The 27,617-nt window shown below is 39.0% G+C and overlaps 1 protein-coding gene across 1 annotated transcript in view; it reads left to right on the forward strand.

The window, feature by feature from the left end:
* FLT1 (fms related receptor tyrosine kinase 1) overlaps positions 1–26,320 on the forward strand; it is a 205,990-nt gene extending 179,670 nt beyond the window's left edge. Inside the window, exons 25-31 of the mRNA XM_044668966.1 lie at positions 1,583–1,694; positions 3,228–3,327; positions 12,977–13,082; positions 13,193–13,335; positions 16,065–16,149; positions 20,416–20,510; positions 23,256–26,320. Coding sequence (XP_044524901.1) covers positions 1,583–1,694; positions 3,228–3,327; positions 12,977–13,082; positions 13,193–13,335; positions 16,065–16,149; positions 20,416–20,510; positions 23,256–23,457 — 843 coding nt within the window. The 3' untranslated portion in view covers positions 23,458–26,320. The remainder of the gene's footprint in view (positions 1–1,582; positions 1,695–3,227; positions 3,328–12,976; positions 13,083–13,192; positions 13,336–16,064; positions 16,150–20,415; positions 20,511–23,255) is intronic.
* Positions 26,321–27,617: the final 1,297 nt, after the last annotated feature.

Here is a 27,617-nt window from a genome sequence, read left to right on the forward strand (position 1 = left end):
TATATATATATATATATATATATATATATACACACACACACACATTAACATTAACATCAGGGGGAAAATGGTTTCCTCCCACCTCTTTGTCTACCTTTCCATAAAATGGCCTATCTATTCCATGTGGGAAAGCCACATTTCCTATAATATTTATTCCAAACCCCCTCAGCCTCTATATAAATTAGTTGACACTTTTTGCAAAGATAGACAGGCATTCTTTGTTTCATAAACAAAACTCCCTAGACTAGGGCTTCAGTCTCTATATTTCTTTTCTGGATCTCAATGTTTCTTTTTTAAAATAATTTTTAATTTTTTTTCCAAAAACCCACCTTCCCTCCTTCCCACCTTTCCCCGTGCCCCCACTGAAAAAGAAATAAAAACAAAATCCTTGTAAAAGATACAGAATTCTCTCCTATTCTTCTTTCCCTCTTAATTGTCCTCTCTGTCTGTTCCTCATCTTTCTGTCATTCTGCTATCTCATCTTCTGCTAGACTCTGTTAGATTCATCTTCCTGAGTTCAAATCTAGCCTCAGACACTTACTAGCTATGTGAACCTGAGCAAGTCACTTAACCCCATTTCCCTTAGTTTTCTCATCTATAAAATAAGCTGGAGAAGGAAATGGCAAACCACTCCAGTATCTTTGCCAAGAAAATCCCAAATGGGTCACAAAGAGTTGGATCTGACTGAAAGGACTGAACAACAACAAAGCTATGTCACCCTCCTTTTCTTTCTTTGATGCCCATTCCCTTTTAAATCCTTAAAAGAAAATGAAAACCAATACACTGGCCTCGTGATTTAACCACTTCTCAGATTAGTCACAATCTCTTTTGAACACTTTTGCCCTCTAGCTTTTTCACTTCTTCTACCACCTATTCTCCTCTGTCCAACTTTAATTTATTGACTTTTGTATATCCCTCCCTATTCCCAGAACTTCCCTTCCCTTTTCTTTGTACAAGACCTAACATAGTACCCTAAATGCAACAGGTATTTCATAAGTCCTTGTTGGACTGACTTAATCAAAATTGAAGACTATACCATGAAAATCACTCATTTCTGAGCTTCCTCAGTTCAAATTCAAGTCATTCTCCTCCAAATTCCATATTCCTTTTGAGCCTAAGTTTTTTAAGGCAGTCATCTCTCATTATAACAAGGCTCCAAGTCATACTTAAGCACCAAGAATATATAAAACAAAATTTAAAAAATGAAAAATTTGAGGAAAATATGAAACACCTCATTGATTCAACCAAAGATCTGGAGAACAGAGCTAGAAAAGACAATTTAAGAATTATTGGTTTACCAGAACATCATGACAAAAGAAAGTTTAGACACCATCCTAACAAGAAATTATCAGAGACAACTGCCCTGACGTTCTCTAACAAGTCATACTTAAATGGGTATCCGTCCTATGCATCTATTTAAAGATACAAATGTCTTCTAAGTGATGTAGCAATAGGACATCTTAACTAGTCCCTAAAATGGTGCATAGTTCAGTTCCCAATTAAAAGGTGAACAAATGAATGCTGTTCAAGTCTGCCATGTTTCAATATAAGCCTGCTAAAGATTTCATTCTCCTTTTTCTAGACCCGGCTTCCCCTTAAATGGATGGCTCCTGAATCCATCTTTGACAAAATCTATAGCACCAAGAGTGATGTGTGGTCTTATGGGGTGCTGCTATGGGAAATATTCTCTTTAGGTAAGTTTGAAATGGCAAGGAATTAATAGACTCCCGTGAAATAAATATCAGCACCCTTGCCTTTGGTTGTCTGCAAAGGAACAGCCAAGAATTTACACATGGATAATACTGGCCTGTATCTAAATCTCTTTAAGGTCTTAGGCATCTCACATACTCTGAGCTTGAATCTAATTAATCCACCGTATGCAATAGTAATAAACACGTACATGGCGAGACTGGCTGGCCCAAAGCAACACTGGAGGGTTGTCTCCACACCTGAAGCCCACGGGTCAATGGAGTATTATTGAGAGTAAGAGGTGCTTTGGGTGCCATCACTCTACTGCCAGACCCCTCTGGAGGCAAGCCTCATGCCTGAATGGAAGGAGTATAGAGATGGAGGCAAAGGTCCTGATGTTCAGTCTTATTTCTGCTCTTTTCTCTCAGCTGCTCAACTTTGGGCAAATTCCTTTATCTCTCTGGGCTTCCATTTCTTCATCCATAAAATAAGGAGTTTGGATTCAGCAGTGGTTCATATTATTATTTAGGTGGAGTAATAATAACTGATTTTATTTCTTTTGCTGCCTTCAGTCCTGGGAGAAGGGTGGTCTGATGAAGAAATTGAGTGGCCGGTAAATGTTTTCAAGGTTATCTATATATACACTTCATATAGACACACGTGGATTGTGGATTGAAATACAGATGCACATCGTGTTCAGTAGCCAGCTCAGATCCATTCCAAGATTCTTCTGGCCTTTGCCAAGAGTTTGCTTTCCACAGCAAATAAAAGCCTCCCAGTAACATCTCTCATTTCCCGTAACATGTGAAAACCATTCCCTGCTTTCGATGACAGGCACCTGCTCCTTCCACTCTTTGAAAGTCTCTCTCCAGCCCTGTGGCCCTGGTGCCAGCAACACACTACTCCCAGCTGCTTCCTACTCACACTAATCAGTGGGAAGTCCAGACAAACAAATGCAAAGGCAGACAGGGGACCAGCTAGAGTAGAAGAATCCAGTCCAAACCATTGCCAAAGTGTTGCCACTGCCCACGGGGATACGGAGAAGACAAAGCTCCCCGGTGGATCCCATCCAGTGCTAAGCAGAGGCCAAAAGGCAGATCTGGCCCTGGGCAAAGTGGTGCAGTGGAGAAAGCATTGTGTACATATTTTTTATTGGTCTCTGACCTGTTCCCTCCGAGTGGCAAATAATTCTACTCTCTTCTCAGACTCACACATTTTGTAAATCACATCATTATTTTTTTTTTAAAGTGAAAGAAGGGGCAGCTGGGGAGCTCAGTGGATTGAGAGCCAGGCCTAGAGACGGGAGGTCCTAGGTTCAAATCCGGCCTCAGACACTTCCCAGCTGTGTGACCCTGGGCAAGTCACTTGACCCCTATTGCCTACCCTTACCACTCTTCCACCTATAAGTCAATACACAGAAGTTAAGGGTTTGAAAAAAAAAATTTTAAAAAATCTTATAAAAAAAAAGTGAAAGAAAAATTAAGTCATTCCCTCCCAGGTCCCATGACATGACTTTTTTACTAATGTCTTGTCTTTAGGTGCCTCTCCATACCCAGGAGTGCAAATTGATGAAGACTTCTGTAGCCGTCTGAAAGAAGGCACAAGAATGAGAGCTCCGGAATATGCCACTTCTGAAATGTGAGGACACCCTTTGCTCACATCCATTTTGGATGACTTATTTTTATACCTGAATTGATACATCCAAATTCCTGTGACCTAGGAAGGATGCAGGAAATGCTTTGTTTGGGAGCATTGAGATATACCATTTTGGGATATGATTGGGGATGCAGACTAAATGATCACCCTAGTGCAAATATCAATAATATGGAAATAGATCTTGATCAATGACACATATAAAACCCAGTGGAATTGCTCGTTGGCTAGGGAGAGGGGAAGAAGGAGAGGAGGGAAAAAACATGAATCTTGTAGCCACAGAAAAATATTCTAAACTAATTAATTAAATAAACTTATTTAAACTTGAATATATATATATATACGTATATATATATGTATATATGCACCATTTCCCCTACCAAATCAGGGATGATGACTTTTCAAATAGCCAAATTGCATTCCCAGTGATTCATGCCAACCCTTTCAACTGTATGACCTTCTTATATGACTTGAAAGACAGCTAGCTGGCATGAGGAGATTTAGTCCAACACTGGGAAACCAATGAAGATAACTGGGCCATTCGGTGGGGTTGAAGACCTTGGCCTTCTCCAAATGATGCTTTAGTCAAAGTGAATGAACAAACACACAAATTAAAAGAAGTAGAAGGAGGCAAGTAGGTGACTCAATGGATTGAGAGCCAGCTCCTGAGTTTGAATTTGGCCTTAGATACTTTCCAGCTGTGGAAACTTGGACATGTCACTTGATCCCCATTATCTAGCCCTTACTGTTCTTCTGCCTTGGAATTTATATTTAGAATAGATTCTAAGACAGAAGGTAAGAGTTTTGTGGTTTTTTTTTTAACCCAAAAGAAAAAGAAATAATTTCACAGGAACTACTATCTACTCACGCCTCTCCCATCTTATATTTTATTGACTATTTTTTTGTACCCAAGTGACTTTACTTTTTTTTCCTATTGAATTTCATCTTATCAGATTCAACCCAGTGTCATTTTGGTCCTGTTCAAGTAGAAAGAACAACTAAACAATTATTAAGCACCTATGTGCCAAGCACTATAATACAGGGGTGTCACACTCAAATAGAATGGGTGGGGATTGGGGCAGCTGGGTAACTCAATGGAGTGAGAGTCAGGCCTAGAGACAGGAGGTCCTAGGTTCAAACCCGGCCTCAGACACTTCCCAGCTGTGTGACCCTGGGCAAGTCACTTGACCCCCATTGCCCACCCTTACCAATCTTCCACCTATGAGACAATATACCAAAGTACAAGGGTTAAAAAAAAAAACACTATAAAAAAAACTCAAATAGAATGGGTGGGGATCCTGGCAACCATATATTAACTTAGAAAAACACATTTTAACATTATCTCTGTTCTATTGTATTTACATTTTTTATTAAATACTTCCCAATTATATTTTAATCAAGTTCAGGCTACAAAGGGGAGACGTGAGGGCCACATTCCTTCTTGTACTGGTTTGACATCTTTGTTCTGACCTGTCAAGACTCTTTGGGGGCTAAAAATGAGACATGTATAAAGCACTGTACAAGTCACTATTTAAGAATAGGATTGATGGCGATCTTTGTTGGACATTTTAGTGCAATGCTCTTTTTGTGTCATGTGGCTATACGATCCTAAGAAAGCCTCGGCTCCCACAGAGAAGTCTTACAATGACTTCAGAGAGTTGCTTGCTTCTTCTAGATATTCCATTCCCCTGCAGCAATCTTGGTTTTTAGCAGCTTGGGTCCAGGGTAAGAATATGATGACATTTGCAGAAACACTGACCTGCTTACAAGGACCTGGGCGTCCCTGCAGCACCACCTTTCCTGAGTTGGCTGTGGGCTCTTCCCTTCCCCTGCCTCCCTATCCCCCTCCCCCTACAGAATGGGGTGCCCTTCAATGTTTCATTGATGGCCTCTGGGGAGGAGGCAGAAGGATGGATGGAGAAGAGCACAAGGTCAATGTCTCTCTTCATCATTTCCTTGGGACAAGGCTGGGTTGGCCCTAGGACAGGGAGCCAAACAGGGAGAGAAAGGCACACAGCCCGAAAAAGCCACAGCAATGAAAACAGGCTGAGAGTGGGAAGGAAAGAGGATTTGTTTTGTCAGCAGCCTAGATTGGCCTCATTAGGAGAGGAGGCTGGGAACAGAAGGATTGGTGATAAAGTGAAAAATGAATCCAGGAGACCTGGGTGGGTCTTTTTTTTTTTAAGGGAGGCTTTCTTTCTTTCTTTCTTTCTTTCTTTCTTTCTTTCTTTCTTTCTTTCTTTCTTTCTTTCTTTCTTTCTTTCTTTCTTTCTTTCTTCCTTCCTTCCTTCCTTCCTTCCTTCCTTCCTTCCTTTCTTTCTTTTTTTAAATTTCAACAAATATTTATTAAGTACAGAGACAGATGTGTCATAGACCCTGCTCTCTGAGAGCTTTCAGGTTAGCCCCAGGGATTGTGGATCTTTTAAGATGCCAAGTATTTTCTGGCTGCCTTGTTCCTACTATTGGATGAAGAAGGAATCAAATACTATGGGACCTTGTTTAAAATCCTAGTATACAGGGGTTACTACAAGGGCAAGTGTACATTTGATTCTTGAATGCATTCCCTGGACAACTGCCTGAAGAATCTTACTAATCATTTAATTCCTCTACTAGAAACTTTCAATGGCTCCCCATTGCCTCCCCAATAAAGCATACATTATTTATCCTTGGCTTTATCCTTCCTGTTCAGCCTGATCTTATACGACTCTTTTTGGCATGTCTAAGCTCCCACCGAGCTTACTTATTCTCCTTTCTGTGTTTGCCCTTTATTCTCCTTTCTCCATGCCCTTGCTTATTGCTGTCCCCCATCCTTCCCCTTTCCTGACAGCTATCTATTAAGGTCCCTTTCCACCTCCATCTTCCAGAGCGCAACTCCGGTACCCCGTGCTCCTTGAAGACTTCTTTGATTCCTCTAGAAAAGCAATATCTTATCACCCTTTCCTTGGACCTCTCTTTCACCCATCTCATTCTCACTCTCCCTTATATGACTCCTGAGTAGTGTACGTTCTTGTGCTCCTGCCTCCCCACATCCAATTCAAGTGGAAGCTCCTTGAGGGTTAGGTCTATTATTTCTCTCTGGGTATCCCCAAGACCTAGCACGATGGCTTATGCCTAGTAAACACTTATTAAACGTTTCTTGCACAGAAGAAATACTTCTTTGAGGGTCTGCACATGCCTTATATCACAAAAAGCTTTTCCTTCACCTTTGACATTCATCTGAAGACAACTAGAGTAGCTCTCTATTCCCAGGAGCAGTTCCACTGTTGAGTTGTACAAAAGATAAAGAATTCTTCCTTTGAACCTTAAAGCCCATGTTCCCGAATCCTTGACAGATTCTGCACCGTAGTGGTACTGAGGTTGTGTTGGGAGAGAGAAACAAGGTACAGGACCCGAGAGATGTAAAATACTTCACTTTTAAATGACTTTTACTCATTCAAAGCAAATAGTGCCCTAGCCATTGATTACTCACTCAACAAGCATTTATTAAAGGCACCTGGTCATCGGGGGCCCATGAAGAATAAGGAAAGGATCCTGTCCTCTAGAGACCAGTGTATTCAGAAGTCATTAGAACATAAGGAAACTTGTTCAGAAGTTTTTGCTTACAGATGCAGACTTTACTTTTGACAATGCTTTAAATCTTTTGCAAGTCGTTGAAGTTGTTTCCTCTTTGTCTAATCCAACCTTAGAAAGACCTGGGTGGGGAGCAGTTTCCAACACACTGAGCCTCTCTGACCTGAACTGGAGCTAGAATGATGTGTCCTGGGGTGCTAGGGCGGCTGCTTTGGGAAAGAAATTTCCTCCTCGGGCCCTGTACCCCTTGCCCTAAGTTCTGGCTTCGTCTGTGAAGGACCAAGGGGATGGTGGTGACTGATGTCATTTCTTTGCTTTTAAAGCTGTTTGCTTAGTGACGTAAAATTTTATAAGGCAGCATCTCTGGTTCCTTGCCCAGAGTCTGTTTAATCAGATGGTTGCTCAATAAGTGAATAAGCAATGAATGTTTTGATATATTTTTTTTTACTTTGGTGTTTGCTGGGTTGACTTGTATCTGAATTTAAGGCAAAAGGAGTGACCAAGAACCAAAAAGAAAAAACAGCGAGGAGTTGTAGGTGGTCCATTTCCCCAAGTTCTCCAGAAAGAAATCCACTAGGATTCCATTGCTCAGAGGCTTAAAGCAAACCCAGCTTTTTCCAAAGAGTCCAAGGAGGAAAGGTCCTGGTGTGACCCTCCTGCTCTTACCTCCGAAGCACCTTTTCATTTCTGCTCAGGAGAAAAGTGGTCCGGTTGCTTTATCTAACACAGATAATATAGATATCTAGGTAGATAGATAGAACATATATTATCTAATGTATGAGATAACATGGACAATATATTCTCTATCTAATCTAATATATGATTTAGATAATTTTATATAATTTATATAGATAGAGGATATACATCTGTATGCTTGACTTCCCCATTCTGATGGCCTCCAAGGTTCTAATAACTGCCACAGATCGTGGGGTCCCTTAATATTGTGATCATCACCCCAGTGAGAGTGAACGCTAGAACATCAACCTGGGAAGGAATTTCAGGACCAAAGAATAGACTTTTTTTCTCTAATGCTATAGAGCCTGGAGAGCCGGCCTCAACATCAGGAAGGTTCTTCTGACTCATATCTGTGAGCTCTGTGACCCTGGGCACATCACTAACCTCTCCCTGCCCCCAGGCTATTCTGTAAGGCTGGAAGTATGCCCTGGTAGAAGGAAATCTTCTAGACTACCACCAAAATCATAGGTCTGATTTGAAATAGATATTTAAATAATATTCTATATTAATATTAATGTGTTAAAATAATGTTATATTTCTATTAATACATTAAAATAAAATGGTATATTTCTATTAATATAATAAAATATATTTGGATAATATTACATTTTATATGTGCATATATACATATATGTATAATACATGTATAAGGTATAAAATGTGTGTGTGTGTAAAACCAAGGTGATCAGAAAGCCTTAGAGCAGTTTTAAGCTTTTAAAACTTAAAATTGTACTGATTTTTGGAATACTACACACATACACACATATTATGTGTGTATATATATATATATATAATCATATGCATGCACATGAAAGACCCAAGTTCAAATCTAACTTCAGATACTTACTAGCTATTTGACACACCGAGCAAATCACTTCAGTAGTTCCAAACTTTTTTGGCCTACCGCCCCCTTTCCAGAAAAAATATTACTTAGCTCCCTGGAAATTAAAATTTTTTTAAAATTTTAATAGCAATTAATAGGAAAGATAAATACACCTGTGGCCATCACCACTTCCCTGGATCGCTGCAGCACCCACCAGGGGGCAGTAGCACCCACTTTGGGAATCACTGACTTAACCTCTGTCTGCCTTAGTTTTTTCCAATGTAAAATGGGACCTACATAATGGCACTTACCTCCCAGGATTGTTGTAAAGATAAAATGAAATAATCATTGTCCTAGAATGCAAAGTGGCTAGAATATAGTAGGCACTATAAAAATGCTTACTAATTTTTTCAAATTAATTTAAATTTAATTATTAAATTTAAAAATAAAAATAATAAAATAAATTAATGTTAAATTCACTGATATTATTACCATTATTTTTATTATTAAAATCACACTTGAAAAGTAATGCCTATCTGATTATGTAAACTAGGTATATGAGAGCTGTATTTATCACGCTGCCTTAGATTCTCAATTCCTAGAGGATAAGTCCCGTTAAATGCTCATAACCTGGACAGTAAGTAGGAGGTCAGTATTGCTAGTAATGAGAGAGAGAAGCAAAAGTTGCAGCCCTGGGGGTCTCCCTGTACATGAGAGGGCTTGTGGCCCCTGTGCTGTAGTTCTAAAAGCTCCTCTTTGCTACCTGTCTCATAGGAGATAGAAGAATGTCTCCTTTCCATTTGAGGGCAAGCAAAAAGTCAGAGCTGAATGAGAACCTCAGTGCCTCTCTGATACCTGCTCTATTTTCCCTAAATTGAGCCTTAGCCAACTTAAAGGAACCTGACATTTATTTGTGTCCCACTTTTTATTTTTTAAGGTGCTTGTGTCTAATTTAGTACTGATAGCAGCGGGACCTTAGGCAAGTCACTTAACATTTTCAAGTCTTACTTTTCCCTGAAATATGGCGGGAATAATATTTACGTAAGCCATAATACAGCATTGATCTGAGGACCAAATGACACCTTCTGTGTGAAAGTGCTCGGGAACCTGTAAAAGGCATATTGTATTTGGTGGGTCTGCGGTTTCATTGGTGTGGGGAGGGATTTGGGCCAGAACCCGCCATGGGCTGAGGCTGGAAAGATTCCAAGGGGCTAACTGAAGCTTTTTCAATTGGGAGAGTTTGGAAAAAAGAGGCTACAGCAAGGCCATTCCTGGGCAGATAGTGGGTAAACTCACCCGGGTAGCAAGCCAAGAAAAGTAGCCATGGAGCCAAAAGGGTAGAGGCCATAAGCAGGGCTGGAAGCCAAAAGAGAGTCTACACCAGGAAGTTAGAAGGTCAGAGGGAACTAGCCAGAAGTGTGGTCTGGCTTGTGGGTCAGGCAGCAGGAGGTGGGCATGGAGGAAAACAGGGAAATGTTCAGCTGAAAGTTCTGTCCTTTTGCCACCCTCAAATGTTCCACTGACATGTGTGTGGCATCATGACTGACCGTATATATTCCAGTTCCTTCTAAATTCCCTTCAGCTGTTGTTGCCTCCTTGTTCTCCAATGAAATAATTAACTGTATGGACACTCTCATCAGTGACTATTTCTTCCAGTGGTAGAAATCACAATCCCTTCACATCTATACATTATACATAGTTCTTTCTCATGCTTTTCTTTTTTTTCTTTCCCTCCCTTCTTCCTTCCTTTCTTTTTCTTTCTCTTTCCTCCCTCCCTCTCTCCTTCCCTTCCTTCCTTTTTCTCTTTCTTTCCTCCTTCCCTCCCTCCCTTCCTTCTTTCCTTCCTTCCTTTCACCTTCCTTTTCTTCCTTTCTTTTTCTCTTTCTTTCCTCCTTCCCTCTCTTCCTTCCTTCATTCCTTCCTTCTTTTCTTCCTTTCTCTTTCCTCCCTCCCTCTCATCTTCCCCTTCTTCCTTTCTTTTCTCTTTCTTTCCTCCCTCCCTCTCTTCCTTTATTCCTTCCTTTCTTTTTCTTTCTTTTTCTTCCCTCCCTTCCTCCCTCTTTCCTTTCCTTCCTTCCCATTGAATTCACTAGAACTGATGAAGTAGACTTTATTATTAAGGGACTATAGATTCCTTCTCTACAGCGTCTTATGGTCTGATATAATCAAAACAAAGTTATTGATAAATAGAATGATTTGGAGCATGTCGCTATCCACAGGAAATTTCCACTCAGCCTGAACTCTGCACTGAATAACTTCCATCATGGTGACAAATTATCTCTACTGAGCATGCACCTCCTACTTTTTATCTCAACCAAAGTTTATCAGAATCCCATTGAACAAGTTTATTTTTGTTCTTGGGCCAGCTAGACAGCACAGTGGATAGAATGCCCGACCTAGAGTAAGGAAGAGTCATCCTCCTGACTTCAGATCCTGCCTCAGACACTTGCTCCCTGTATGACTCAAAGCAAGTCACTTAACACTGTTTGCCTCAGTTTCCTCTTCTGGAAAATGAGCCAAAGAAGGAAATGGCAAACCACTCTAGTATCTCTGCCAAGGAAACCCCAAATGGAGTCATGAGGAGCTGGAGAGAACTGAAAAGTGACTGGATAACATTATTTTTGTTCTTATAGTTCCAAGAGAATCTTGAATGACCTTAATGTACAGATGGGAGAAACCTTAATGTAAATGAGCTGTAAGAGAGCATTTCATTCTATCAAATGCTTTTTTGTAATCAACAAACTATGAACAAAATAGGATCTTATGTTCTGGATATAGTTCATTTAATTAATTTTTTATTTTCTATTTTTAATAATATAAGATACATATACAGTTTGAATTTATTATGTTATACTATATGGTAGATGATATTGGTTTAAACCTAATTTCTTTTTTTATATTATTCATTTAATATTTTTTAAATGTAGTCTATACCATTTGTGAAAGCGTCCTTGTTCTTTGCTAATATTCTTATCTAGGTTCCCCTCTGCTCTTGCATAGGTAACTTGCAAAGATTTTATATAGATGGGAAAAAAGATCTATGACTCAGTTGTTATTGATGCTCTGTCGGTCACTTTTTCTTTTTTTAACCCTTACCTTCCATCTTGGAGTCAATACTGTGCATTGGCTCCAAGGCAGAAGAGTGGTAAGGGTAGGCAATGGGGGTTAAGGGACTTGCCCAGGGTCACACAGCTGGGAATTGTCTGAGGCCAAATCTGAACCTAGGACCTCTCATCTCTAGGCCTGGCTCTCAATCCACTGAGCCACCCAGCTGCCCCCCTGTCGGTCACTTTTTTGATAATAATGTGTGAATCCACTCTGCCAGCTCCTTTCTTTGCCTCTGTAAGGAGTGTCCGGGGGTCGTCCTTTCTCTTCATGGCATCTTCTATCTTTCTTCTGGTTTCATTTAGAGCAAGAATATCAAGAGTGACAGGATTTGGCATCTCCACCAACGTCTACTTATTTGTCATTGATCGTTGGACTTATCTTTAAAGTATCCCTAGTGATATTGGAACTTGTTTGATGGTTCCGTGTGATTGTTAGTGACTTCTGCTCCATTTCCCACCTTTGTCACTGTCACTTCAGAAGCAAAAGCAGGCAGCACTGGACTGAGGACATTTAAATTTTTGGGGGGTTTCATTGGTTATCATGGCCAAAAAACAAATTTTAGGACTTGATAACTAGCCAACTGGTAAATTTGATAATAGTTCATTGTCATAACATTATTTTTTCTTACAATCTTGGTTTGTGAACTGGAAAGTTTTATTATGTGATGAATGTCATGAAAATTTAATTCAATTCAATTTTCCAAATATTTAAGAAGCCACATTGTGAATCAGAAAGGACAGTGGGCCTATATACAGAAGCCATCCATTGGAGGCCTGGCTTCTCCACTTACCTAGAGCCTCATTTAACATTTATCTAGAGGATTCATTCATTATTGTATTGAATTTTTTTTCAGACAGGTACGACTTTTTGTGATCCCATTTGGGGTTTTCTTGGCAAAGATACTACAGTGATTTGCCATTTCCTTCTCTGGCTCATTTTACAGATGAGGAAATTGGGGTGAACAAGGTTAAGTGATTTGCCCAGTGTCACACAGCTAGTAAGAGTCTGAAGCCAGATTTGAACTCAAGGAGATGAATCTTCCTGACTCTAAGCCCAGCATTCTATCTACTGTTCCACCTACCTGCCCATGATTAATTATTTTTTTCAATAATTTAATAGAAAAAAGCATGTATCATATAATATGAAAAATCTGGCCACACATCCAGTGATGGCTTAGCCAAATTTCAGTCATAATGCCTTCAAAGAAACAAATAAACGCACACAGGCTACCTTTGACTGGGTAAATCCAAAACATGATGGAAATCACTACTTTCCTCAAAATACTGTAATAACAGCACTGAAACTTTATTGGCACAATGACGCCATATAGTCAATCATCCAACTTGGAAAAATATTAACTGAGGTCTATTTGTTTTCTTTTGTGTCTCGTTTTCACAGCTATCAAATCATGTTGGATTGCTGGCACAAGGATCCTAAAGAAAGGCCAAGATTTTCTGAATTGGTGGAAAAACTAGGAGATTTACTTCAAGCAAATGTGCAAAAGGTAGAGTCAAACTTGTATTTAATTACAAGGGATCAAATGCCTTTTCAAATTTATCTTTTTTAAGATCACTGTAATATTTGCAATGACATCTTATATTTTTGCTATTTTAGGATGGAAAAGACTATATCCCACTGAATAATATACTGACAGGAAATAATGGGTTTGCATATTCCACCCCTGCCTTCTCTGAACCCTATTTCAAAGAAGATAGTTCAACTCCAAAATTCAATTCAGGAAGTTCTGATGATGTCAGGTAAGACAAAAGGGAATTTAACTGAATTTAATTTTTTAAAATGTATTAAACATCTACTGTGTGTCGAGAACTGTGGTAGGCAATGGAGATACAAAGACAAAAATGAATACTTCCTTCCCCCAAAGAGCTTACAATCTATTGAGGTCAACAGCATGTAGTCATTTAAGACAGGTGATTTTCTTGTGTTCCTAATACACAGAGAATCCTTCACTTTAGGATGAGACGTATAAATTAAAAACAAAACAAAACAAAACAAAACACTACAGACCTCCTCTCCAGAATCCTAGAAAAAGCTTGGAGTCTTCATGGTTTCTTTTCTGCCTATCAGGACATAGTTTACAAGGCTTTTGAGTAGCCTTCTTGGTCTAGAATACTCAGTAGAATTATGGAATAGACAAATGGATTGAATGTAAGAATGGGACCAGAAACAAATTGCATAGCAGATGCATACATTTAGAAAAGACTTCTATAGCCATGGAGTCTTAGATTTAAAGGGATCTCAAAAATCACTGAGTCCAGCCTTCGCCTAAGTCCTCTTTTCAGTGTTTCCCCAAAGTGATCAGCCCTTTTCTGTTTAAAAATTTCTTGTGATGGGAAATTCAGCTTAGCATAACAGAAGAACATCTGAATTTAGCTTCCTTGGAAGGGTTTATGGTTTAAATAGGGTCTGTAGACAAAGGATTTTATGCAAAGAGGATCTGGCTCAAGCATAGCCTGGTCCAAGTTGATTTTGCCCTACAGTGTTTTCTTCACCCTAGGGTCAAGTACTGGGCATCTTCCCAGGACCTGGGTGATACATGCCAGTTGGAGGAAAGCTCTAATGGCTCCTAGCCTGAAACTACTTCCTTAACAGCTGTTTTGTGAAATAGGGATTAGACTTGTTTTCCTTGGACCCCACAGGCAGTACTAAAAGCAAGAGGTAGTGTTCCAGAGAATCATATTTCAGCTCAAAATTAGGGAAAACTCTCACAAAGCTATCCAAGAAGGAATGCTCTGCCTCAAGATGTAATAATCTGCCCTCAATAGAGGTCTTCAAGCAAAGGATTGACAATGATTACTTTGGTGATCTTGTGGAGGGAATCCTGTTCAGGTACAGTTAAACCTTGTCTCTGAGGTTTCTTTCAACTCAGTTTCCGTGGAATTAGAAAACTTGAGTTTGAATTCCTTTTCTAACACTTATTAGCTATAGGACCATGGACAAATTGTTCTACCTTTCAAAGTTTCAATTTCTTCATCTAAAAATAAGAATCAGCATGGTAGAGTGGATATGCTATTAGACTTGGAGTCAAGAATACCTGGGTTCAAATCCTTCCATAAATACTAGCAATGTGACTTGGATAAGAAACCATCCTATACATCAATTCCTGCAAATGAGGAACTTGGACTTGAGGTCCTCTAAGATCCCTTCCATTTCCAAAACTATGACTATGATCTTGAAAATGGAGACAGTAATATTTATACCATCTGCCTCTTAGGGTTATATTCAGGAAAATGCTTTGGAATCCTTGAAATACAAGATAAATAGGAGCTATTAAATGTGGATTAGCTCTTGGGTACAGCCTTTTCCATTTATAAAGGAAGTGCTGTCCTTTACTGAACTAAAATCTGCCTCTCTATTACTTCTACCCATTGGTTCTAGTTCTTTTTTCTGAATCCAAGAAGAACAAGTATAGAGGTTCTTCTACATGCTAACTCTTCAAATATTCCAAACCAATCAGTATATGAATTTGGACTTGCCTTTGTGAGTGAGAAATTTAGCAGATACTTAAAAATTTGCAAAGAAAATCAATGGCAGAAATGGAACCACAAAAATATTTCCCACTTTGCACAATCTGGACAGTCCCATCTTTTCCTAGATACTGGCTTACTAGCTCTTAGACAGCTAGTTAAGTTGGTATTACTGTTAAGAAAGACCATAGGTACACTCTTGATAAAATGCAAATAAATTTGGTTCCACTCTCATATGGGTTGTCTTAAAGCCAAGTGCTATTGGTTACCAGAGAGAAGTATGGGAATACACATGGCTGGATACCAACCCACAATTTCTGGGCAAATCATTTCACTGCTTTGTGATATGGTTCTTTCATCTGTAAAACAAAGCATTGACATTGAAGTTCTTTTGCTCCTTGAAAAGAATAACTAATAATAATCCTTATTAATAACAGCATTCACATAACACTTTGATGTTTGCAAGGTGTTTTATATGCCTCGCCTCACTTGGATTTCACAACAACCCTGTGATATAGAAGTTTAGATATTAGTATTCCCATTTTAAAGATGAGAAAAGTCATACGAGGAGTTTCAAAGTAATCTGAACTTGTAGTTAAAAAGCACTTTGAAAATATTATCCTACTTTATCCTTACAGCAACCTTTTGAAATAGGCAATGCACGAAAAACCCAAAGTTCTTTTTCCTGCATCCTACGACCTCTCATTTTTTCATGCTGCTTCTGTCAGTGAAGTGACCATCAACTCCTAGGTTTGTGGGCTTACTGACTGTGGAGGATGACCAAAGAGAGTGCATTGTGAGAGCATTTCAGGAGGGAGGGACTTCCGTAGAGGGATCTTTGGGCAATATTTGGCTTAAGAGGTCAGAATTTTAACTCTACTAGAAGTCATTAAGATTTCAGCATCTGGGGAGAGTGTTATCAGTCCCTAGTGATGTCTCTGCCAACCAAAGCTGCATACCTTTTCCCAACCTTGACTTTTTTTTCTCTGCTGTTTGAACAGATATGTAAATGCTTTCAAATTCACACACCCACAGAGAGTAAAGACCTTTGAAGAGCTTTCCCCAAAGACCACCACAGTGTTTGAGGTAAGTAATGCAGAAGCACTAGCTACTCACCAAACTGTATTGAGGGTCTACGAATTTCTCTGCAGATGACCCCCAGGTCTAGTCTACTGATTTCCAGTCCCACGCCAACAGCTTTATATCAGATATCTCCAACTAGATATCTCATAAATATCTCAAGCTCAACATTTTCAAAACAGAACTCTATCTCTCCCTCCCAGCCCCTCGCTTTCTTCCAAACTTCCCCATTTATATTGAGGACTTCATGATTCCGTTCTCCCAGGTTCATAACGTTGGTTTTGTCCCTGAATCTTTGTCCCTTTACTCTTGTGGGGAAACTATCAGATTCTGTAATTAAGAGATAATTGGTGACTTTGTAGAGAGCCACTTCAGTTGAATGATGTTGGAAGTCATCCTGCGTTTGAAGAAGGGTTGATAGGAAAGGGTGTCAGAAGAGAGAAAGCGTATGTAATGGCTCTACCTAACTTGATTAGGTTTGCTGAGAAGTAGGAGTCATCCATAGTACAACAGCTTGAGGGGAGATTAGGGTCTAGTGAAGGCATCTTTTTATGGATGAAGGATATTTGATTTGAGAAGAGAATAATAAGGTTGCAATCTGTTGGAATAGATGGGAGGGGACAGGAAGGGATCAGATGTGCATGGAGAGGTACTCACCTTGGCAAGAAGAAGGGTCACCTCTTTATCAGAGGCTGAGAGAAAGGAGGAGAGATGAGGAGATGGTGCCAATGAGTTTTGAGATGAAAAGAGTGGCGGAAGAAGAAGTTCACATCAAATGACTTCCATTTTTTTTTTCAGCATAGTAAGGGGCAAGGTCTTTGGCTGAGAAAATTGAATGAAGAGAAGAGATGGAAGGGAGGAGAAAGTCTGGAGTAGCTTCTGTGTGTGTGTGTGGGGGGTGATGTAGGGAATCAATTTAGGAGAAATAAAAATACTACCTTGTTGCAATGGAGGCCCAGCTGAGACTGGATTAGATGAATTTATCATGTACTCAGTACAGTTGTGAGATTTCCTCCAGCTTTGTGCAGCAGCTTGTGAATAGGAGTGGGGGAGAATACTCTACAATAATATTAACTGCAAAACTGAGGTTCGGCAAGAGAAGGATGAAAGGACAATGGGGCAAAGGACAAATAATTGATGAAGTATATAGTACATTGGACCCAACAAAAAACTGTGAGAAATTATGAGAGACAAGAAAGAGACATTTGCTAGAACATAGTCAAAGCAGTCAGAAAATTCCCTAAAATGAGTCTTTGGGTTAAAATTAAATCATTTCTAATCCATTCAATGCCACTTAGAACTAGAAGCAACCTTAGAAAATGTCTGCTCTACTCTTTACATTTATATAGGATGAAATGGAGGTCAAGAGATAAGAAGTGACTTTTAAACATTTATCAGATACCTCCTATGTAAGGTACAGTGCTAGGTTCTGGGGATATAAAGACAAAAATGAAATAGTCTCTAAAGGAATTTATATCCTCCCTAAAGAAAGCCAGGTAGTTCAGTGGCTGGAGCTCTGGAATTGGAATCAGGAAGACTTGGGTTCCACTCTAGCCACAGAGAGTCTTGCTAGCTGAATGACTGACCTTGGACAAGACACTTAATCCCTCTGTACCTCAGTTTCCTCATCTATAAAATGAACATAATAATAGTTCCTACCTCCCAGGGTCATTGTGAGAATCAAATTAAATATCTGTAAGGTGATTTTCAAAGCTTCAAATGCCTTACAAATGCTAGCTAATATTGTTATTGTTAGCTATTTATATTATTATCATCAAGGGACTATAGAATAAAAGAAATACAAAATATTTTTTAAATTATTTTAAGAAGGCGAGCATGCTAACTGCTGAGGGGATTAGGAAAGGCCTTATGTAAAAGATAGTGCTTATGTCATACATTCAGGGACGAAGCTGGGGATTCTATAAGGCACATAGAAGGCAGTTGTACCTTCCTAAGCTGGGCTATCATTTTTGAAGAGACACAAAAGCAGACTATGGTGAATATCATGTTCAGGGAATACATACTAGACTAGTTTGACTGGAATGGAAAAATGCATGAAGGGGAATACTATTCAATATGATAGGGAAAGTAAGTGGGCCTCAGATTTGTGGAAAACTTAAAATATCAGACAGAGGAGTTTGTATTTTAACCTGAAGGCGATAAAGAACCATTGAAGATATGGAGAGGCATAATGCAACATAGCTAGATTGGTATTTTTGGAATATGAATTTGGCACCATCTGAAGGATAAATTGGAGGAGGAGAAATCTAAAGAAACTAGTTAGATGATTGTAGGTAATAGGTGATGAGGCCCTAAATGAGGGTACAATACTGTCCAAGTGAGTGGAGGGAAGGGCATGGATGCAAGACATATTCGGGGGTGGAGGGTGGTTAGGAGCAATGAAACTTGGCAACTGGAAGATGAGGGAGAAGGTCAGTTAAATATCATTCTCAGGTTTTGAATCTGTGTGATTGGAAAGATGGAGGCACCATAAATGGAAATGGGTAAGGATGAAGGATGGGCTTACACAAACTTTTATTTTGTAATTTTCTTTTTATTATTATTTAAAGAGCATCTCGAAAAGGGAACATGGAACATGATTTCAGGCAAAAGATGGGAAAACATCCATTGTCGTTCGGGACAATTTTTCATTAAAAGTCCTTCATTTGACCTGCCATTCCTTCAAACCATCATCTTGTATCTGTAGTTAGGGCCTGTCACTTCTGTCAATAGTCTTTTCCTTAACAGTAAACCCAGTTTCCCTAACTTGTTTGGTCCCCCCTTCTGTCCATTCCTGTCTCCTACTCACCCCTTCTGAACCCACATATAATATTTAAGTTAACTTCTCTGGTTTTCCCCATAAGATATCTCATCTTCATTTTACTGCCAAATTCCTAAAATCATCCACTAAAACTATTACATGCAAGGTTATCAATGATTTCACCTGCTAAATCTGATCTTTTTTTCCTCATTCCTCATTCTCTTTGACCACTGAAACTTTTTATACTGCCAGTATTTCCATCATCCCAAATATTTTCTCCTACCTAGGCTCCATGATAACTGCTTTCTTGTTCTTCCTATCTCATGGCTCTTTCTCAGTCATTTTTTTTAAGAACCATTACCTACCACCTTAGAACCAACATTGGTTCCAAGGCAGAAGAGTAGGTAATGGGAGTTAAGTGATTTGTCCACAGTAGCACATTTTTGAACCCAGGATCTCTAATCTTCAGGCCTGGCTCCCTATCCACTGAATCACCTCGCTGCCTCCTTTCAGTTATTTGCCTCTATCGGGGCAGCTAGTTGGCACAATGGATAGAGTGTTGGAACTGGAGTCACAATGACTCATCTTTCCGAGTTCAAATCTGGCCTCAGCCATTTAACTAGTTCTGTGACTCTAAGCAAGTTATTTAACCCTGTTTGCCTCCCAGTCTCCTCATCTATAAAATGAGCTGGAAAAAGAAATGGCAAACCAGTCTAATCTTTGCCAAAAAAAAAAAATTCAAATGGATCACAAAGAGTTGGATGCTATTAAAAATGACTGAATAACCACCCCACCTCTTTTCTGGACCTCTTCTTTTTCTAACCCCCTCTGGAGGAAACACATCAGTTCCCATAAGCTTATGTGGCATATTTATGAAGATGATTTCCTAATTCTATATATCCAGCCCTAGTTTTTCTTCAGAACTCTAATTCTACACAACCAACTGCTTACTAGACACCTCCCTTTAGGCATATTCAAAATGGAACTCATGATATCCTTTAACCCATTCTCCATCCTACCTCAGTATTTCTGTTGATGGTGTCTCCATCCTTCCAGTCACCTTATCCATTGGCCTGAAGACATCCTTGACCCGTATTTTTCCTTATTCCTCAGCTCTCTGCTGAGTCTTCTATCCAATCCACTACTAAGTCTTATATCGTCTACTTCTATCCCATTTCTTAATCCTCTTCTTTCCCTTAAGGCTCAGATCCCCCAGAGAAAAGAAATCTCCTGATTCCTCCAGTTGTTAGTGTTTTGTCCCTTCTAAAATGTTTCTCGGATTCATTTTCAATATTTAAAATCATTTGTGTGAAAAAAAACCAAAACCCTGATTAACAGGCATGTCTATATAATTGAGGCCAAGGTAGGGGACACATAGCCACAAGGAAAGTTGATAGAGGATAGTAATCCTGGAACGGTTTCAAATGCAGGATGGGTCAAATATAAACCAATGAGGTCGTGTCATTTTGTGGTTGTTATCACAATGCCTAATTCTATTCTTCTTTCTGTAGGATTACCAGGCAGATAGCGGCATGGTGTTGCCACCTCAAGAGCTGAAGCGCTTCACTTGGGCAGAGAGCAAACCTAAGTCCACTTTGATGTTTGGGTAAGGAATGTGGGACACAGAGTGAGGAATGGGGAAACAGAGCAAGGAGGAGTAATTATTTATAAAGGAGGATACTGGAGGGTTGGCTACTCTCAGAGTCTTCCTCAGGAACATATAGAAAATTACATTATACTAGTATGTTTCAGAAAAACATTTTCCTAGGCCTTTGGGTAAAGGAATTAAATAAGGTCCCTTCCAGTGTTGAGTCCTTATGGTCATGGTTCACCAGCCAGGAACAGCTTGGTTCCACAGAAATGGAAAATAAAATGAAAATTCTTTCCAATGAAAAAAGGTCCCTCCCATTCTCCTCATGCCTTGATAAGGGCTTGATAAGCAGAAAGTGGCTGAACACTCTTTCTCTCTATGTTGAGATGATTCTTCTTGCTCATTAAGGTCAGTCATACAGAGAGTGACCCCTATGAAATAAAGATCATTTATTCCTTCTACTTTCTGGCAGCCAAGTGTTTGATTCTTCTGCTTTTTTTTCACCATTACCACAATGAATCTGTCAAAACAAATAGACACCTATCTATCCTATCATCCTTGACACTTCTTGTCTGAACACATCCATGGCCTCTCATCAGCCCGCTCACCTCAGCTTCCCTGGCTGCATTCCTGACCTAAGGAAAGGGAACTGGTTCCATGAAAGACAAATCATGGTGATGTCCCTTCCCTTCCCTGGACAGACAGATACTGGAAGGGACTGGCTTTTTCTCACTGACCCTATTTAACAGCTAAATATTAATATTACTATTTTAAATTATGTAATGTTGAGTCAATGAAGATAATGGACAGACAGAAATTAACTTGACAATGAATGAGTAGGGATAAAAGAGAACTAAGTTCCATAAAACTTTTTTCCATTGCTGAAATACTTTTAGGATAAATAGTGGCCAATAACTACTGCACTTAATTGTCTAAGGAAACCATCCAGCCTATAGCATCTATTATACTGATTCCAAAAATTTCATCAGTGCATTAGACCTCTGCCAATCAGGATATAACAGGACTATCACATGGGTAATGGTTGAACATAATTTGCTTACTGCTTCAGGCAGAAATATCAGCCTGAATATTTTAATTAATACAGTGAGGGAGGAAGAAAAATAGTTTTCTATATTAGATATTTGGTTATATTGGGTACATTTGGGTAGATGGCACAGAAGATAGAGTGCCGGGGCTAGAGTCAGGAAGACCCAAGTTCAGATCTGCCCTCAGACATTTATTAGATGTGTAACTCTGAGCAAGTCACTAAACCCTGTTTGCCTCATTTTCCTTATCTATAAAACGAGCTGGGGAATGAAATGGCAAATCGTTACAGTATCTTTGCCATTGTCGGAAGCAAATTTCTCTCTCTTTAGTGTCACCTTTTTTTAAACATCATCTCTCACTGTCCTTGAGGTCAAAGACCACTGAATAAATTCAGGTGTAGACAAGCCTTCAGACAAAGGAAGTTAAGGAACCAAAGAGACAGGAAACTGATTCCACAGGCACTGCCACTTGGGCAGCCCAGGCAAATGAAGAAACTGTGGTTGGTTCCTGAGATGTGACATGTGAGAATTAGTGGGTGGAGAAAAGAGCTTATAAAGGGAGATCCTGCAGGAAGCTGAGGTCTTTGGTGGGAGCATGGAGAGCAGAATGGACCCTTGCTGGGTTGCAGCTAGAGGTCCATAAATAGTGACCATAGATTAGAAAGTGAAGTATACCTCTACCTCTCCCCTACCTTTCCTTCTCTTTACTACTACTACTACTACTACTACTACTACTACTACTACTACTACTACTTTGATTTAATAAACAGCATCATAATTTTAAATATTACAGCAAGAAAAACTCAAAAGGGGTCATAAAAAGTCAAGACGTGATTGAAAACGACTGACCAACAAATTTGGTTTATATAATGTGTCAATCAGAGCAGAAATTGTTTTCTTCAGTATCTGAGACCTCACTCCTCCGCTCTAAGATTATTCAGAGTCCTAACCTGCTAAGGCTATACTTACAGGATTGGGAATGCCCAGGAGAAGAGGGTAATACAAAGTCTCATCAATTTTCATCTTCTACAATGCTTCCCTTTGCCATGGGGAAGGCTTAATGTTGGGGAAGGGAAATATATCTGAGGCTTGAGCTTCCACGTAGTGTAGAATCTACTCACAGACCAGGCAAATCACTAAAAATAAAATAATTTAATTATGCTAGCAAAGCATTACAGGCAAACCCATACAACAAAACTATTCTTAACTTTTACAAATCAGTGAGAGAAAAAATTCTTTTCTTATATCTTCAAAAGTTCTGGGAGTGCAGGAGGGAGAAACATGTTTGAAAGACAAAAGGAGGGCTGGATAAACTACTTGAGTACAATATAGAAGAGATTAAGGTAGAGGTCAAACTTGATGTCTTTTAGAGCCTTTCCAACTCTGAAAATGTGCTACTATACTATGGTAACAGGAGTAATCATGTCATTCAATATGAAACAAGGATTACTGACCCACTCACAAAAAGTGTATATATGCCTTTGCTTCCCCACTGATGATTGGTGGATTTGCCCTGATCTATCCACACAAATAGTTCCTCTTGTGATCTAATTGTCACCAAACTGAGTTTAGGAAGTATTACATGACTGTGAAGTAGAGCAAAATTAAATGGGAAGTAAATAAATGGACTGAATAGCACATGCACATAAGCGCCATGTTCATTTTCAGGAAAAGGAGAGAACAAAACAAACTTTCTTTAATTTTCTTCTTGTAGCTTAAAAGTGACCAGCAGAAGCAAGGAATCGGGCCTTTCTGATAGGACCAGGCCTAATTTCTGTCATTCCAGCTGTGGTCATATCAACGAAGTCAATCGCAGATTTACATATGACAACTCAGAGCTGGAAAGGAAGATCTCATGCTGCTCTCCTCCTCCAGACTACAATTCAGTGGTCTTGTACTCCAACCCACCAGTATAAAACTTTAGCATAAAGCAGTATTTCAAGAAACAAATGCATATTTGAGATATAAATTAGCTTTCTCCAGTGTATTACATTTATGTTTTAACCCCTTTTCTTTTCCACAGAAGCCACTTTTTATTTTTAAAACTAACAAAAAAATAGAATGTGATCCTACATGAACAGAGGCATTCTCAGTAAAGCCTCCAGATACCTAGTAAATGACCTAAATTATTTCTGGACCAATGGCATAACCCTATCCTCTTAGGCTCCTGGGAATCTAACATCTGGCTAATTTGGATAATCAAGGAAAAAATCTTGATTGTCCACTAAAAGAAATCAAGAAAGATAGTGTGGTATAGAACACTGACTTGGAGTCAGGGGATCTGGACCCATCTCTTAACTGGGTTACCTTGGAAAAGTTACTTAGCTTCTAAATCTTGATTTCCTGGCCTATAAAATGAATGAGTTGGACTAGATGACCTATTAGGTCTCATCAACTCTAAATTCTATTTTCTTACTTTCTAGGAGAGCATTACGTATTTTTGGTTCTTGTTCTAAGGCTCTCTAAGTTCTAGGTCACTGTCTTTTCTCTTGTTACCTAGCAGCACTGAAACCAAGAATTAAGCAGCATTTTTATAGCTCTGAGGGCCAACAGCAAGCTAAACATTTCTCCTGGGTACCAGAAGTACTTAAAATATAGGAATGGCATACAACAGGAGGAGAGGGCAGAAGAAAAAAGAGATAGACAAAAGAAAGGAAAAGGCAAGAAAAGGGTAAGCAAAAGAAGTATGTTTGTGTGGTAGAGTCTGGGAAAATACCATAACATCCACATCATGGGCTGCCTCCCCTAATCTAATAAACCTTAGATTTGGAACATGTAGAATGAAAGAGTAGAAAAAATAATGGAATAACTTTTTTTAAAAATTCTGGGAAGGGAAGGGAAGGGAAAGGAAAAGGAGATAAAAGACATCCCTTGGAAATGTTACTATCGATCATTCTCATCTCAAGAAATTTTCCTTGTGACATTTGTCCCATTTAGCTGATTCCTGTCTATGTGGTTGACCTTAACAACCCTCCCTGATCTGCCTTTCCTATGCACAGACTCCTGGGGATACCAGGCCAGGATGGTGCCAGCTTCTGTATGTGGTTCAAAGGGAGCTAACGGTCTTTAGCTTGATCTAATGACTGTTGGGTTTAGTGAGTGCTGGCTGTTAGACTCAGGGTCACATATTAGATTTACAATGATGAATGTCATTATCAATAGCAGTATTTATGTACAGAAGCTAAAATATTTATGTTACTTTGTATCAGATTTTGTATAGTCATTCATAAAAGAAAATTTAGAATGAAGATGTAGGCTTATGGAGAAAGACTCTAAGACAAGATTTTCAAATTGGCAAAATAAAGGCTGGGAAAAGGGGAAAAAATTCATCTCTTGGCAACTACACTAATTCATCTCCTATAATAAGGTTAGGTAACAAAAAAGATACCTGAATTCCTATGTTGGCTGATTCACTGATCTGATAAGGATTCCTTCTCTCCCATAGGGATTAGTGAAGAACATGAACCACCTATTATCTATTAAGCACTTTAAAATCCTTATAACATTTTCTCCTTAAGGTCTTATGTCATCTACGCAAGCCATTAGAATTAGAAGAGATTAATCAGCCACCTAGAGAAGGAATATCCACTTTTACTTTTTTTATCCTTCGCCTTGACACTGAGGGAAGGAGGAGAGGAGCCAAGATGTCAAAAAGTATTTGCTTTCAGGGCTTGGAGATTTAAAAAGGCTTGGCTTGGGCTGAAACCCATAAAGGAAAAATAAAGCTAAAGTCTGGTAGTACTTGATGATGCCCAAGAAAAGCCACATACCCCTATTGGGATTTCTGACTAGGGAGTAACCAGAAGTGGACAAACCAGTCAATATTATGGAAGTTGCTGCTTTTTTAAAGAAGAAATTGTATCTCATTGTCCTCAAATTTGTAAGTTGAATGAGAAAGGGATTTATGCTTTTTTATTTACCATTCTCTTTCAATGACAAGTTACAGAGTATTATTTGCATGGAAAAGGAAGGACAAAGTACCACTTAAATGGGGACATTCCCAGAAAAGAAAATGGAAACTCAAAGGTGAGTAATGAGTTGTACCTGAAGATCCAGCCCTACTAGAGAAGAAAAGAAGCAAAACAAAAGGGACAGGGTCAGTACCTGTGGGAAAGCAAGGCTGGGTCTTCTTTCTTCACCCTTCCCACCAATTGTGGCTGACTAGAAGTACAAGTTAGCCAGAAAAATGATGTAAAACAGAAATTTTTAAAAAAAGGTAAAATTCCAAATCAGTTCTATAATTTTCCAAATCAGACAAAGACAATGATACTGAAAAAGCCATAACTAGGTTGTCCAATTATCAGACCCAGCAACTCCAAACAAAGTTCAGGCAGCATTATTTCAAAATTAAAATAGAAAATTTATTTCATGATTGATGGGGGGATGGAATAATGCATATGAGATAGTGAGAGGACAACTTATCAGTTTGAATCAGCCATGAAAAAATACAAAGGCACTAAAATGATTAGACTTTACAACAATGCTTTGGCACAGATTAGATGTTAGCTATTCCCGATTTCTCAGTCCATAAGAATCTTGAACCAGAAGCTTGATCTTTCTAGTACATCTTTGATCATATAATAGAAACTTCATGTATATATATATATGTATATGCTTTTTGTGCATAAATATTTAAGGAAACTGGAATTTTTAAAGTTACTTTTATACAAACAGAATGTATGCTGCTGATATGAATGAGTCTTGGTCATGTCTTATATTTCTAGTCATTTAACAAAATGTATTTTGACTATCTACATATAATAAATTAACTCTCCAAAACATGACTATTGGTGATTAATTTAGAAGCGAAACAATGGAGCTATAAACCTCACATTTAGAAAATAATCTTTTCTGAAAAAACTAGCACACTACATACAGTAAACAAAAACTAGAGCAAAATGAACAGATGCTTCAAAATACATTTTTTAATAAGAGGAAAAACTAATTCTAAATGAAGAGCTAAGTGGAAGGTGTAATGCATTAGATTAAAAAGGAATGAAAGGTTGCATGTTGGTGCTAAGATGGCAGAGTAAAGGAGAGTCCAACACACACACACACACACACACACACACACACACACACACCCTCAAAACAAAACAAAAAACTGTAGGGACCTGTCTCACTGGGGTAAGAAGAGATAGTAGCCCAGGTAACATATATCTATGAGAACCAGCAGAACTTGGTGCATCCCAACCCCCCTTGACTCTGCCAGAGGCAATGAAGCTGCAGAATAGGTAGAAGCCCAGGATCAGCCAGGGCAGAGAAGGCAGAAAAATCCATATTTCCTTGTGGCAGAGGATGCCTGAGTCCACTAGGGAGCAGAGAGGGGGACAAGTTGAACTGCAGGAAACTTCACACTCCTAAATGGCAGCAGAGGGCTGGAGGTAGCAGAACCCAGAGCAGGGGACCTAACCAGCCCCAAGCCACTTGGCTGGGGCAGGAAAGCAGCAGAGCAGGGGATGGTCAAGTCCATAAAAAACAAACAAACAAACAAACAAACAAACCAGGGGAAACTGGTAGCACAAGATGCTGAATAAAACTGGACAAAACAGCTGCAAACTTTCCCCAAAGCAAGCCAATGGGGCCATCTCCTTGACAAACACCATGAAAAGCAGAGATACTTAGGACTACCCTACGTACAAGAGAATGGCACTCTGTAAGCATGGAGTAGTATGTCCTCTACCACAGGAACAAAGAAGTATCTCAGCTGATAGGTAAGATAAAGGGAAAAGAAAAAACAAAACATAACAAGAAAAATGAGCAAAAGACAAAAAAAAAGCCTTGAACTTAAAAAGTTACTTTAGTGATAGGAAAGACCAAAATACAAACCCAGAAAAGGAAAACAATGTCAAAAAGGAAACATTTGAAGGCTCAATGGAAAGTCTGAAGAGTGTCAAACCCCAAAATAACCCCTGGAAGAACTTGAAAAGAAGTTTAAAAAAATAATAAAAGAATTAACAGAAAAAACTCAACAGCTGAGGGGTAGAGTAAGAAATGCATTGAAGAAATCAAATCCCTAAAAACTAAAATAGGTCAGAAATAAAGGGAAACACAAAAAATACATTGAAGAAAATTC

The sequence above is a fragment of the Gracilinanus agilis genome, chromosome 3 (genome assembly GCF_016433145.1).
Source record: "Gracilinanus agilis isolate LMUSP501 chromosome 3, AgileGrace, whole genome shotgun sequence".
Lineage (NCBI taxonomy): Eukaryota > Metazoa > Chordata > Mammalia > Didelphimorphia > Didelphidae > Gracilinanus > Gracilinanus agilis.